Raw genomic sequence first — 15,998 nt, 5'->3', positions numbered from 1 at the left:
AGCATGGCACTTATTTAAAGTCAACATTCTTGGAGATAATAATGAAAGTGTTGTTACAAGCAGTTATTTGTTTTTTGTGGGGGGGGGGGGGGGGGGGGTGTGTGTTCATGTGCCATGTCGACTAATATATATATATATATATATATATATATATATATATATATATATATATATATATATATATATATATATATATATATATATATATATATATATATTAGTGTGTGTGTGTATTAGTTTTGCACAGAGCTCTGTGGTTTATTGTTTGGATGATCTTTGCTATTGAACCTAAATTTTCAACTATGTTAACCAACATTTGATTTTTTATTTAGATACCACTTTCTGGCTATGGTGGAACAAGTAACATAATACTTGAAGGTGTGAAAAAGCTGTCTGACAGCTATATGGTGACAGTAAATGGGTTATCAACTGATAGAATGAACAAAGTTAGCTTCTCCGTTAGAAATACAGGTTCCAGAGCAGCTTATGTTAAAGCAGTATGTTTTGCAAACTTTCAAAAAAATCTCATTATGGATCCAAATTCGTGTTGCGTGACTCCTGAGAAGTTTGTTTTAAAAGAAGGATCACAGGAGGTAGGTTTTAATTTTTCTTTCTTCTGATTTGGAGACTGAGAATATCTGATAGTGAACAACTGTTTCAGAGTTAATCATCAAACAGACTCTGGTGTATTTACATAGTTGTCAGTATTTAAAATAAGTTCCAGGGGCATTTTTGAGCAGATGCATCTTTGTCTTGCACTGTATAGCTTCACCATACCTAGAAGCACTATACTACTTCAATAAATGTTATGCCCAGAGAATAATATTTGTTGAGAAAGTTACAGTAAATATACAGGAAAAATAATTGTACTACACAGTTGGTCAATATTGCGGAATATATATATTTTTTCAATATTTTGAAATGTGTATTCTATCTGTATATTTATTTTTTTAACAGATGGTTACAATATTCTACAATGCAACAGAATTAGAAGACAATCTTAATCTATCTAGCACATCCGTATTATGTACAGTGTGTTTTTGCTGTGGTGATGAGGTTTCCAGGCAACAGTTTCGCAGGTAAGGCGTGAAGTCAAGACCATTTCATAGTTAAATAAATATACACTTTTCTCATTCATCCAAATGGGGGACACTGGAAAATTGAAATATAGAGTATGATGATATGAACGTGGGCATTTTTAAATTAACAGCAAAAGTTCAAGCTCCTCCCCCCTCTATACCTCATTGTATGTCTGGGACTACAGTGTTTTTCAGTGCCCACCGAGCTGGGCTCTTTTTTTCTATGGCAACCTCTGAACTTTTTTTTTTTTTCTGTGCTATTTTAACTTTGAATCAGCATCCCTCAGCCACAGATGTTCTGCACTGGAAGTGCTGCAATCGGCACCTCTTTCTGCCCACAGTGTGGGATTCCCTCCGGGGAGGGAGGGGGGCAGGTGTTACAGGTAGTGACAGAGATCCTTATGTCATCTGGGACCGGCATCAAGGACACAAACCCATGGAGAGGCAGAAAGGTAAGTAGCTCCTCCTGGAGAGGAAAGTGCGTTTGCAATAGCGGTCAGCCCGTTGTGCTGGCAAAGGAGGAATTGAGTGCAAGAACAGGATCAGGTGGCAGCTTTGCACTAGGCAATGGGAGGCACAAGAGACTTTTTTTTTTACAGATGGCAGTCCCACTGTTTCCCTGGCCCTGGTGGGAGGTGCCATCCCTACATACAACCACCTCCTTGACCAGCTTCCCTCATGGGCTAAGTCACACCACCAAAACAGACACACAGCAGGAGTAGCAGTAGCCAATGGCAGCAACCAGCAACTTCTTCTCCTTCCCTTCTGTCCTTTTTTCTGCAGGCATGCATTGGTTGAGGGTGGTGGAACCTGTTTGGATTGTGCAATGCAACTATTCTTTCTATTCTCATTTTCTCTATTTCTGGGAAGGGAAGCATTTCTGGGGCCCATACTGGAGGAGGAAAGATGAAAAAGGTTTTTGCCTATTCCAGGCGGCACTCTACCTTGCCCTGTGATCAATCTAGCCTGGTCACTCTATGCTCGGCATGTGTGGCAGGGGACCAGTGACTGTGCTTGACTGTGGGTACCCCCACAGATTGTCAGCCAACCTGGGAAAAATCTTTATCTCTAGCAACTGCAAAGCTTTTGCAGCTTGTCATAAGTTCTTGGGAGCCCTGTAGGGCCCTCACACCTCTCCCTCATTAGTCATGGAGACAGAACTTTACACCCCCTCCCTGCGTACACTGACAAGGAGCCCGGCAGTACACAGGTAATGGATGCTTTAGTACAAGCTATCTGCGAGGCACTTGAACAGCAGGGTATCGGTTTCCTGAAAATTTAGTGTTCCCATTTCCTCACTTGAGTTAATAGGACCTTTTTTGTGTAAGGCGTTGAAACAGGCCTGATCACAGGTATAATGTGTCACGCAGGTTACAGTCCCTTTATCTATTCCCTAGCGTGGATGCATTAAAATGTTAATCTCTGACATGCGAGCCATGGGTGCATCTACCTTATGGAAAGACCGTTATTATTCAGATCCTGAACGCTGTTACACTAAGATGTAGCACAAATAGGAATATTGAGCTCACTCTTAGTCTATTTTCATGGTAGAGGGGTCCTCACTTAAATTTATGTTCGCTTCGGCTTGGGTTAATAAGTCAGGCAGTGGAGAGGAGGCCGAGCAGTTGGCGGAGAGGCTGTGGTCAGGAAGACCTAGATTGGAATTGTTCACTCTGGTGGACCATATCAGACAAACCTCAGAACATTTAGCCGAGTCTGCCATTAATGGCAAGGATCTCTGCCTCAGCGATCTTTGCATGCCGTGCCCTTTAGCTTAGGACCTGGCAGGCAGATGTGGATTTCAAGAGGTCATTTGAATCCCTGCCCTTCAGCCCTGAGCTGGACAAGACGACTTCCTTGACCTTAGGGTGTAAGAGTTATTTTCTTTCTTCTAATATCCCTAAACCTAAGGGATCTATTTTTCATTCCTTTTGCCCCTAAGGAATAGTGCAAAGTCAGACTTTTAGAGGTCTGGACTCTGCTTCTCAGAGGTCAGCAGAGAAGTAACCAGGCCTGAGAAGCTAGGTGTCTAGCACCCAAGCCTGCCAACAAGTAGTCAGCATGATGAGCAGTAATCCCATTCAGGCCTTGCTCTCCTCAGAATTAGTTGTCCCTGTCCTGGAAGATCAGAGAGTGTTCTGTTTTTATGCAAGCCTTGGTGCAGTATCCACAAGGTTCCTTCCGACCCATCCTCAATTTTAATTTCCTGAGTGTCTAGCTGTGGGTGGACAAGTTCAAAATGGGGCGAATCCATAGGCATCAAGGATGCATACTTGCACGTTCCAATCTGTGAGGGACACCAGTTTACTCTCAGCTTCGCTGTGCAGTTCCAGTTCCAGGCACTATGTTTCAGTGTGTTGACAGTAATGGCTGGTCTCTGAGATCCAGGTGGTGACTGCAATTCCCTACCTGGACAATCTGCTGATCACGGGGGGCTGTCCAACCTTCTTTTAGGCCCATATTCAGCAACATTCCAGACATTGGCATCTCATTGTTGGACCATCAACTACAAGATACCCAACTTCTATCCTTCCCATCAAATAAGCATTTTTTTTGGGGCAGATGCTCGACACCTGACAGCAGAGGTTTTTCCTGACACAGGACAATATCCTTTTTTTGTGTGATATGGAAGTTCCAGTCCCTGTAGATTTGGTATATGTTGTTTTCTGCTTGAAGGTGCTTTGCAAAACGGTATCCTTCTCAAGGCAATACAGTTTCATGGTACCCCTCGAGGATCAAACTAATTTTGAAATGGTACACGTCTGGCATACATTTGTCCTGTCAGCACCTCAGACTGTGTCCATGGGTGCGCCATTTGCTTCTATGGTGGTTGTGGAGCAACAACTTCAATAGGAGTCTCACATTCACCATTTAGGAATGGACAACGGTGGCCACAGAAGTCAGCATTCAAGGCTGGGGGACCATCAGACTTCACTTCTGTTTCAGGGCAAACTTCCAATAATTGTACTGGAATTCATGGCCCAGTCAGAGCTTACCCATTGTCGGGAGGAAGAACTAATGGCTTTGAGAGTGTTTGGTGGAAAGAAAAGTTATGGCTGTCCATGCTCTGTTCATCCCATCAGTACATAACTGGGAAGCAGCTGGTGGGGTCCACCAGGTGTCGGCATCTCTGTTGAACCACAAGGGTTGGCACTAATGCTCCAGCCCAAGGGATCCACAGGTATTGTTGATAGACGCGATATCTTTACCCTTGGATTTTCACCTGATTTTCCTGTCCCCTCTGGCAACAATGCTTCCACGGATGTTCAAGAACGTAAAATGAGTCGGCATTTGGGTAATTCTGGTGGCTCCATAATTACATGGACCTTCTCGTCATGGAAGAGAGCTCTATGTGGCATCATCCTCTAAGGCCAGACCTGCTAATCCTGGGTCCTTTTCTGCACCAGAGATTTCCACAGCTGGTTTTAATGGGGTGACTATTGAAGCCATGATATTTTAGGCAAGTGGCTTTCCACACAGCATGATCTAGATCATGCTCATGGCTAGTAGCCTGTTTCGTCCAGAAACTATCACAAGTTCTACATGTTGTAATGCAATCAGAAGGAAGGGGTTCTCCACCATTTTATTTAGGCTGGTCCATGTACTCCTCTTCTTCTGGGAAGGTCTGGATGGGGCTTGATACATGGCTCCTTGAAAGTTCAGACATCAATCTTTACTAGATAATTGGCACTTTCACTTGAGGTGAACACCTTCTTACAGTGAGTCATGCATGTGCAGCCTCCATAGATCCCACTGGTTGCTCCTTGGGATCTTAACCTGGTGCCAACAGCCTCCATTTGAGGCATTGGATTCTGTGGAACTAGAGTTCATTACCTGGAAGACTACTTTCCTCCTGGCTTTGTTCACAGTTAGGAGAGTCTCGGAGCTGGATGCTCTGTCTTGTAAGTCTCCTTTCCTCATCTTTCTTTAGGACAGGGCTGTCCTTCACACTAAGTCTTCTTTTCAGTCTAATGTGGTTTCCAAGTTTCATCTGAACCAGGACATTGTGCTTCTGGCCTTACATCAGAGTAATCCGCAACATGAAGAGGTCTCTTGCTTTTATGGACGTCGTTAGAAAATTGCCAGATGGATTACTCTGTTAATTTGCTAGGCTTACAATGGGAAAGGATATCTTGTTTCTAAAAATGTGCAGGCGCATTCACTTGTCCGGTAGGTGCCTCTGTCGGACAGCCACCTGATCTTCAGCACACATCTTCATGAGGTTCTGTTCAATACTTTTGCATCCATAGATGCCAGTCTTGCATAAAACTGATCATACCCTTCTTTTGGAACACCTGGGACATTCCAAATCTGTCTCTTTGTCCCCCATTAGGATGAATGAGAAAATAGATTTTTGTATTTGGATTAAATCCTTTTCTCTATACCCCAGTGGTCCAGTTTCCTCCATTGGATTCAGAGTGCGGTGACAGGAGCTTGGGCACTTTAAATGTACTGACAAAAATTCAAGCTCCTTCCCCTCTATACCCCACTGGCTGCCGTATTTATCTTACAAAGCCCCAAAGGACAGAATTAGGAATATACAACCAGAGAGGAGGAAAATAATGTTCTCCAATTAGGATCCTAACTATATCGGTGGCAACAAATGGATGAACAGAAACAACAACAAAGCACATAGAGGGAGTGCATATAGTGCCTCCATTAGATTCAGATAGAGGTTTTAACATAAGTACAAAATTCTAATTTTTCAAATTGATGGTATTTGTGTGAAAAAATAGAATTACCGACCCAGATGTCAAGCTATAGCATTCGTACAGATTATGTAGTAAAAGACTTATGGAGTATTAATATAAATACCATGGTAGTCTGAGTGTTCTCTACTAATTTGATGTCTCTACTTTGGGTTGTGTTGCTTGTTTAGCATTAAGAGTTCACGTAGTTGGGAAATTGTGACTTACTAGACTTCATTTACTTTGTTTTTATGCACAACATATATTTTACATGATCACAGGGCATTACTATACAAGCCTGAACTGGCACAAAAAATCATTGCAGAAAACACAAAGTTAAAAAATACAAGATTTGATGAAGAATTTCCTGGTGAGCAGTTGGTATCTGAAGGTAAGATAAAATGAGCTTATATTGATGTATGCTAGAACTGTTATTATCTTATCCATTCTCTTACTATAGTTTATATAGCACAAATCCTATAATCCAGCACTCTTCATAAAATAATCATTCACATTTTTCCCTTCCTCATTGCAGCTTACACTCTAAATTCCCTACATCACTCTTTAGGGTCCATTATTTTTTTGTCAGAAGTAAATTAACCTACCAGCATGTTTTTTGGACTGTGGGAGACAATCAGAGCACCCCCACGCATACACTGGGAGATCATGCAAACTCCACACAGATCGGACCTGGTAGTAAGTTTCCAATGCGCTGTGAAACTTGACTACTACAACCTACCCCTATCAAGCATTTCCCTCACTCAGTAATCCTTCTTAAATGCAGCAACAAGACTTATCGTCATGTCTTATCGCACCACTTTGCAAATCAAGAACTTCCTATATTCTCCAGAATAAAATTCAAATGACTCACTTTTACCCTCGAAACCAAAAGCACTACTCCTTAATAAATTTCACAGCTCATCTTAAAATCCACGTTCACCATGCACCCTCTTAAATATGCATCTGACTGACACCTCACCTCCACTATGATAACAGCATTTCACTCCCACCATTCCTGATCAGATTTTGTTCCCTACCATTTAAATCTTTAAACATTATCTCAAAACCCACCTTACTAGAGCCTATGTTTGATTTTTCTCTTATTTGTTTTCTTTTCAATGATTATAATTGCTAGTGTGTATGTATATATGTGTGTGTGATAGATATAGATATATATATATATTCCCTGAATTTTATAGGACTGCCATTTAGAAAAAAAGGGGTATGTTTTATATGCGGTGTACAGCTTACTCTTGTTGATGTTCTTGTTGGTAAAGTAAATTCTAAACTTATATTTAGGCTTAGTTTTTCATTTAAAAATCTTAGTAATATATGCATGTTTGAATTGTCATTCATTACTTTTGGTTTAATACTTTTTTAATCATTTACTGTAATCTTTATTATGGTTAAATGTTTGCTTTCAATTCTCAGTGTATGACTTGCCGCAAAGACCAAATGACATCCTGCTTTTCTATGGAAATATGCAAAAAACTATACTCTCTGTTGTTGGAAGTGCTCCAGAAATGAGCACAAATGATCCATATTCTCAGCCATGTTTGAGCAATAATTTGCAAAGGTAGGTTTCGTATTGCTCTATAATGATCAATGTCACTGATATGGTGGTTTCCCAGTATTTTGATGAGATTTATAAGGCAAGCACATTCACTGAGCTCTTTTGACTATTCTAATACAGCTGTACAGAGATTCATTTCACCTATTTTTGACCAAATGAAGGTTCTAAGCAGACACTAATTAGTTTAGTCTTTAATAATCCTTTACCACACTCCGGGTGCATGGATAGAACAGCCTGAAACTTAATTATTATGACAAAATAGAAAGTGCAATAAATTTGGAGGTATGTAAGGCAAAAATAATGTTGTTGTTTCATTGAGGTACACAGCAATATAGGCCCTTCAAGTAGGAGATTTGACACAACCTGAAAGTTGAGTAGGTCTTCTAAATCAGATGTTCATCTAAGGCGCTTCAAAGAGAATGCATAGTGACTTAAATCCTCCTCACCCGACCCCTTGAGAACTTGAGTTAAGTGTTGGCTGTCCCTGCAGCACCTATGATCACCAACTCCTTCCATTATATAGTTTCTCTCATCTCCATCGTATTCATCTTATGAGTTCACGTAACTCCATATGGCTGTTGTTCCTTGCCTTCCCAATAGTTTTTTCACTTTAAAGAGCATATTGTTCACACGTCTTTAATTTCTGCCTAGAAAGATCTGTGGGGCTTCTCTGTTCAGGCATCATTAACATGTTACTCTAATTTATTGAAGGAATGTGAGTTGATGGGTAGCACCCAGAGACTACTATGTAAGGGTTGATTCATCTCGATTGCTCCTTGTTTTTGGGGACAGTAAGTCGAAATGCTCCCTGACAGTCCCATGCATGTCCACGCTGACATGCTTAACTCCAGAGAAGACACAGTTCATGTCCGTTCTGCACTGGTGGGGATAGCGTCCTTTCATAGGGTGTGATTTAATTTGTGCACAGAATTTTCCAGCCCAAGGCAATGTGGCACAGCATTCCAGGAGTAGCCTCAGAGAGCCCACTGTCTGACAAGGAACAAGTCGTCTTTCAATGTCAGAATGTCCCTACATATTTTTCCCAAACACACAGGGAGTTGGAGGGGTACCCTGTCCTACCAATGAAAACATCACAATAAACAGTTTACTATTCCGAAGAGCTTTGCAATTCTCAATCCTTTTCTTGGAGAACTTGACACAAGTAGTCAGACCCTCAGATTAACCAACCATTTCACAGCAGTCAAACAGTAGTACTATTATCATCATGTACATGATGACATGTAAAGATCCTATTTATAAATGGCCTTAAGGCTTTGCGAAGTCCACCGTCTCAGTGGCAGGTTTCACCTTAACCCTCAAGACAGCATATGTGTGAGTCGCCCCTTAAGGCGGCAAGTTTGTCTTTGTGGCTCAAGTTTTAGTCTACGTACCAGCTCTCAAAAAGTGATCACTTTGCCCCCCCATCCTTCCCTCCAGGTCAGCCATTGTTCAGTGCTGTGCTTGATAACATTAGTGAGACCATATGTGGTAAGCCAACCTTTCTTGTAATAAGTGAAGCAAGGCCAGCAATCTTGCAGGTCCTTCATCCTTCTCTTTTTTTTTTTTTTTTTTTGGGAAGCATCATAATAGGGTGATTTTTTTAGGTAACTTTGAGCTGCTAATTGCGAATGACAATGGTTTTGCTAGATTGCCTCTATTTTTTTTAGATAATTGGTACCCCATTGAAAACGACAAAAATGCAAAAAATTTATTGGTCAGGTAGAGCCAACTTACAAGTTGCATTGCTATTGTATCAAATCATACAAAAGTACACATATGAAATAAATAATGTCATTTTATTAAAGATAGATATAAAAGATAAACATAGTAAGCTGATTTGGATAATTAGTGCATAGTAAAGCCCTGTTTGTACGATTTTTTTTAAAATTTATTTTATGTGGGTTATCAGGACAATCATGTTGGAGGCTCCAGCAATAGTCAGCCATTGTGTTTGTCCCACCTGTCTTGACTCCTTTCCTCCGTCACCTTTTATATCGTGTCGAAACCTTTCCCCTTGTTTCTCACTAAAATCACAAAGATTACTCGGAAATCTGTGTAAATGGCTATGGAAAAAGTGTACCTTTTATGCTCATATTAGTACCGAAATTGTTAAAAATTTGGGAGCATGTTTTACACCAGTTTCTTTGCACCAAGCAAAATTGTCTGCTTTTTGGTTATCTAAGAATTTTTGGACAACTGGCACAAAACTGCATCAAACAGAAGCTTCAACAACATTTATACATTTTGTGCAATTAGAATCCTTGATAAGTATACGAATTTGAGGGCCTTCAAAGATCCCAGCTTTTAGTTTTTCCATACTTCCAGTCCAGGGAACGATCTACAAATGTATTTGAAGCAATCGCCATCTTTGTCCAAGCCCTTAACAAATGGTTTCATTAGTCCCAGCTTGATATGGAGTGGTGGGAGAATGATTTTTTTTTTTTCCCCCCACTTTCTTTCAACCAATGGCTCGTTAATGATGATCGCTGCACCACCTACAGTCATATTGTCTCTTGAAGGCCATTTCACTTTATTCCAATGATCTTGCTTCACCCTACTATCCCACAGATGAATCAAGGCTATGTTGTATATCCATTTTGCTTCTCAAGCAAACTGTCGACTGACTGCTGCTCGGGTGACCAATCACTGATATGTAGCTGGGAAATATTCTAAAATGATTGTAGAGTTAAAGTGAACACCTAGAATAATTACATATCTCACCTTCTAGAATGTTCTGGTAGATTCCCATATGCATGCAAGTTCCCTATTAAATGACCATAGAAGGTCAGCAATATTTACTTAAAAACATACATAGTGGGGAAGGGGATATGAGAGGAAGTGCACAGTGGAATGACCAAGCCAAATTAAATCAACAATCTAGTTTGATACTATGCTAGTCAGACAGGTTTAAAACTATAGGCTATATCAAGCAGTTAATATTAAATTAAAGCAAATATAGATAGAATAAACAGCGCGGGCTCTTGATTTCAAAGCTGCCTATGTATGGTAACTCCTATCCACAACGGAGTTTGATACAAAGTACAATAGCTAAAACACAGATCCCATACATCAAACGGCGCTTAAAAATAAATACTAATTCTAAGTCAGTAATCACACATATTATAGTGTATAATTCCCTTTCTAAAATAGGCATAGAAGTCCAAGTTATCAGCAATAAAGTGGACCTAGCTGGGTACAAAGTCACTTCAAAATAGAGCAGCAATATAACTTCCACAATAATGGATCAATTCTTCAAAACATCACGGCGTCCCCTTAGGGAAATGCACTCACCAGACCTCCGTGATCAAACAGCTGGGAATCTCTCCACAATGAGAACTGCGCTCCGGAGTTCGCTCCTCAATAATGGCACTGTTATCCAAACTTCACCGCTGCCTCCAGGACACGATCTAAGCGGACATGCTCACCAAACGGAAATAAATCTCCCCCAATCGGTAATCAGCCAACACCGCAACAGCTCCCGATGTGCGAGTGCTGGTATCTGACCGTATAATCCGTTTTATAATCACTTTTTTAATCTGTATTTCCTTAGAGATATATATATATATATATATATATATATATATATATATATATGAGTTCCGCAATCTTCATTAATTATGTTGTCACTCACAGCGGTGAAGTATAAAGTAGAGATGATATGTGGAAGAAACGGAAAGCACTAATAGTGCATTATCTTTTAAAAAATCACTTTTTATTCAAACAGAAAACTTCAAACACATACAGTTAATATTAAATGTTCACCATACCCTGATCCAGTTTACTTTGCAAATAAATTTCCAACGCTGTGGTGCTCGTTTATTTTTATCACTAGCTTCCTTGATTGTGGAAGTTTCAATCGAAGAAATGTGACGCAATTCTGTTAATGAAAGCACCTCCTGGCATCATGTTTTTGAAGTCTGGTGGTTTAGTCTGGGCGCCTCAGATGTGATGGAACCTTCCGTCCCACATCCCATAAAATATATTGTAGATGTGACTTCTCAGTGTCAATTGAGTACACCAGTAAAATATGTGCAATAGCTTGTATGCTTGCTCTTGAGTAGTTGCACACACTGAAGTTCTTCATCGATACAGAGGGCTTTCTCTATCTCCCATTTTTGAGGTCTTCTGGAGATTATTTTCTACATTCATCATATAAGCATGTTCAATAGTTAATGCGGAGTATAGAAGGGAGATCAGATGAGACTTTTACATTCCAGAAATACACAGTGACTTTACACATGTGAGTAGAAACCAACACTTTGTTTAAATATTATCAAGATTACAATATTGAAATGCTAGCACAGAGAGAGGATATTGACTGGCAGAAAAGATGTAGAAAAAAATTTAGGATTTACTTTGATGAGTAAGGTTTTCATACAAATCCCTGATTCAACTGTGTTGCCCGTTATAGGTTAAATTGCATTTTGCTTTTAAGACCATCTTCACATCAAGGAGAGTGGGCACAATGTTTCTTCATCTACTAGAGTTCATTCCAATGAACTCCCCACCTTAAACTTCCCTATAGCTTATTTAGTCTAATAGTAATAATGTATGTGTATTATGAACTTTAGACAGTAGATGGCAATAGTACTGTAAGAATTAAAGTTGTTAACAGTGGCTGGCATTGCAACATCTAAGACTTACATTATAAATATATATATTGATTACACATTCTAGCAAAACAATATGCAATCTATTTTCCTAGTATGTTTTCTATGTCTGCTTGCATCTTGCTAGATATAGTATTGACTTATTTCTCTAATGTCTAAGTTGCATAATCTTAACAAAACATGGTTTCATACATAAAGTTTCAATGCAAGATTTTATACATACAGTGTCTGATTTAGTTTCATACATTTTACACCCCATATGTGTGCGTAAAAGTTTGTTGCAAAAAAATTGTGGTCTTTCGTGTGTATTATGTCATAAGTATCTTATATAACACTCAAAACAAAGCAGTATTTATACATTGAAAATAATCAGCTCAACACTGTTATGATAAATGTGAAAGTTGCATTACCCTAATATTTCACAATATAATAAACAAATTAAGTGCTGTCAACTGAAAGGGTTCAGAATACAAACAGACTATCAGGAACTGCATCGTGCTGCTGATGGTTTCACCATTATTACTTATCTTTATATCAGGACTCCTGTACTTTCAAAAGCTACACCTCTAAGAAATGTTTATTGGGATGTTTCAGTCTATAATTAGGTTGCATCTACAGGAGGCATGCTAAACTTGTGTACATGTTCTTACTTTACTTATGGTTGCCCCATGAAATTAATTTACATGTATGTACATTCAGAAGATGATCTCCTGGATATATCCTTCCTATTTATCTAAAGGATTGCATTTCAGGATTGATCTGATACATTTTTGTGGTGAGAACCCCTTTCTCCTTTATTTTGTTACAATGGGCATTTTAATATGTTCTTCTTTCGCACACAACATGAAGGATATAATATATTTTTGTAGAGGCTGTGATTTTCTAGGGAGTGTTCAAAAGTTAATGTACACTTTACCAGTCAAACATTCAAAAATTGACTTTTACTTGATGCAAAACAAGCAGACCATTAAGTATTTAATGTTCTATTTGTGTATGTTTTGTACCAGTATCCTTAAAAGTGCTGAGTAGTTTCTATGGTGTATAAATTAAAATCTGCCACTAGTTGGACTCCAAGTATATTGTTGATTGCCATTGGAAGTCAACAGTAAGCAAAATGAATGTTTCTCTTTCTCACTAGTTGGGGGCACTGCTTACATTGGGGTATAGAATCGCTGTGGGAGTAATGGCACTAAAAAACTTGTCTAGCCTGCTTACCTCCCCTCTATACCCCCTCCACAGGAAGAGGTTTTTTTTTTGTTTTTTTATAGAGCTAGGATTTTTCTGTGGCGATCACCGGGTGACCACCGCGGCTACTTCAGGGAGAGCGCCTGAGGAGCTTTAGTTCCGCCCCACCTGATTTATATAGGGCTCCCGGGAAAAGGGTCACCTGGCACTCCAGTAGTGTCCAGGACCCATCGGCTTCCAGGGAGGCAATGCGGGGCCGCGGCAGCATGGTCCGCTCTCCCGTGACTGCTGTGGAGGCAGAGCTGCTTGCGGTTCAGTTGCCCAGCCTGTCAGCCGGCATTTGGAGGAGAAGTTGCGGTGCACACAGATAGTGGGGCATATTATGCCAGTGGGGAGCTGTCACTGGAGCGCAGTCCCCACCAGGGTCTGATGTGTTTTTTTTCTGCAATTACAAATGTATGGTTTTTGCTGATTTTGTGCAGGCTAGCAAAGAGTTAAGTGGGCGTGTTTATGTAATTGCATGTTTTTTTTACAGGGCTCTGGCAGCTTATCAGCCATTTCCCACCCTGTCTGCAGGACACTCAGACACATCCCTGGGGATTGAGAACCAATTGATATAGAGTGGATTTGGTGTTTCTTATATCTTTTTCAGTGTTTGTGTGTTTTCTGTCTGCTGTACATCCTTTGGGGGTACATTACAGAACACTTCTGGTTCTAGTCTTAGCTGAAGTACTGTAGTATTGTGTATTTCTATAGTGTTAGTTTGCCATACACTGTACAGTTCTTCTTTATAAGATAGTTCTGCAATGTGTCTCTCATTTACCTTTCTGTTTTGCAATATGTCAGAAAGAGTGACTGGGGCCAAATCCAAGGCTGTCTCTAATGTACTACTCCACCTGTATTAGGTGTGAGTCCAAATTGCTTGGTGGGCGATCAGACCAGGAAGGTCTGTGCACAGTATGCAATGCTGAGGACCTTAGTGGGCACTCGTCTGCAGGTGCGGCGGACATCTAGCCTGGGCCAAGTAGCTGGCACGGTCTATTGCCGAATTAAGGAGAGACAACCCGGGGACGGTAGGTGCTGCAATACCTTTTCCTCTTGTCCCGGTACGCAATTTTCAGGCGCCATTCTTTCGGGACAGGCATTTCAGTTGCTGCAGGGTGGTCCAGGGGTCTCCCAGGAGCCTGTTTGGATGAGTAGTTTGGAACGGTCTGTGCAGGGGTTGACCAGAGTGTCTAATTCCCTTAAAAAATTGTTTCATTTGAGTATGGAAGGTGGACAGCGTAAACACTTGGGTGTGCCTATTGCACAGAAGTTAGTAGATTCGGACACTGATCCATCCTAATTGGGAGATGGTGATGTTCTATAGGATTCTGACTGAGGACTTGCCCACAGGTGAGGAGGAAATGTCAAATAGGCAGGACATTGAATACTTTATTTTGGCAGTGCGACAGGTTCTTAACATATCAGATGGGGATCAGTCTGTATCACAGACCTCCATGTTTAAAAGGGCAAAGAAAAGAACGGTTTTCTTCCCTCTTTCTGCACAACTGTTGGAAATTTGGGACGAGGCCAGACTTAAGCCTGGTAATAAATTTCATATTCCCAGATGATACAAAGTTTTTCTACCTCTTCCCAGATTCAGAGGTAGGATCATGGGAGACTCCTCCCAGTATCAATGCTCTTATTGCACACTTTGAGAAGTCTACTGTTTTTCCGTTGCCGAATGCAGCGACTCTTAAAGACAGTACTGACAAAGTATGCAGTGATTTTGAAATCGATTTATTTAGCGTCTTTGGTGTCCCTGCGCCTGGTGATGGCAGCGGCTTCGGTCGTCAAAGCTGTTGAAAAATAGGCTACTACCCTTAATGCAGGAATTCAGTCTGGTGTTGCTAGAACTGAGTTGGCTCCTTTGGCAGAGCATATTAAAGATGCTGCTGAGTTTTTAGGGGATTCGGTTCTCGATGCAGGTCAGGGGTTTTCAAAATTCTCTTCCTTAGCAGTGGCAGCTAGACGCACATTGTGGTTAAGATCTTGGAAGGGGGTTGCTGATTCCAAGAGAGCTTTGAAATCTGTCAAATATGACGGAGCGGCTTTGTTTGGTTCTCCTTTGGACAAATTCATTGCTCAGGCCACGGGGGAGAAAGAGTGCTCTTCTTCCAGTAGCTGCGCCAAAAGCAAAAGTAAGGCATTTTCGCTCCTTTCAGTTTGTCATTTGCTCTAGAGGTGGTTCTTCCAGAAGCCAAGCCCCGGTTACACGGTGAGGGGGACAAAGAGGCAGACAGGCCTGGACAGGACGTCGTCCTGCCCCTAAGCCAGCAGACAAACAAGCAGCATGACTTCCTGCATCCTCCACCAGGGCTTTGGTGGTGGGAGCGAGCCTGCTGCTCTTTCTGGAGTGGTGGCTCCGGTCCACCACAGACGCCTGAGTGAAAGGTGTAGTGTCCACTGGATACATCTTGGACCTAGTGGGGTCATTTCCACGTTGTTTCATGACTACACCTTTTCCCAGGGAGTCCAAGAAAAGACAGGCTTTGCAGGGGCAGTACAGTCACTTTGGGATGCCGGGGTGATTGTTCCATTTCCGTTGGGGCAGAGAGGTCAAGGCTTTTCCCCTCTCACCTTTTTCTGGTGCAAAAACGGGATCGGTCCTTCAAACCAATTCAACAGCTGAATGACCTCAACACTTGCTTACGGGTACCCAGCTTTCTAATGGAGTCCATTAGATCTGTGATAAGTTCCATGAAGAAAGGCGACTACTTGGCATCCTTGTGTTAAGAGCGTTTTGTCGCTATTCAATAACGATTGTCAAATCTCGATTTGTGTTTCCAACGCACAAATATTTATTCTCAAAAAGTAGCAG

General features: G+C 40.9%; 1 protein-coding gene across 1 annotated transcript in view; it reads left to right on the top strand.

The window, feature by feature from the left end:
- Positions 1-15,998, top strand: part of CEP192 (centrosomal protein 192) — a 198,562-nt gene that overhangs the window by 165,894 nt on the left and 16,670 nt on the right. The window contains exons 43-46 of the mRNA XM_075214402.1: positions 333-593; positions 958-1,079; positions 6,049-6,158; positions 7,199-7,343. Of these exons, the coding sequence (XP_075070503.1) occupies positions 333-593; positions 958-1,079; positions 6,049-6,158; positions 7,199-7,343 (638 nt within the window). The remainder of the gene's footprint in view (positions 1-332; positions 594-957; positions 1,080-6,048; positions 6,159-7,198; positions 7,344-15,998) is intronic.

Source organism: Mixophyes fleayi, chromosome 5, assembly GCF_038048845.1.
Source record: "Mixophyes fleayi isolate aMixFle1 chromosome 5, aMixFle1.hap1, whole genome shotgun sequence".
Lineage (NCBI taxonomy): Eukaryota > Metazoa > Chordata > Amphibia > Anura > Limnodynastidae > Mixophyes > Mixophyes fleayi.
The sequence above is the reverse complement of the archived record's forward strand: the minus strand, read 5'-3'. Positions and strand labels throughout refer to the sequence as shown.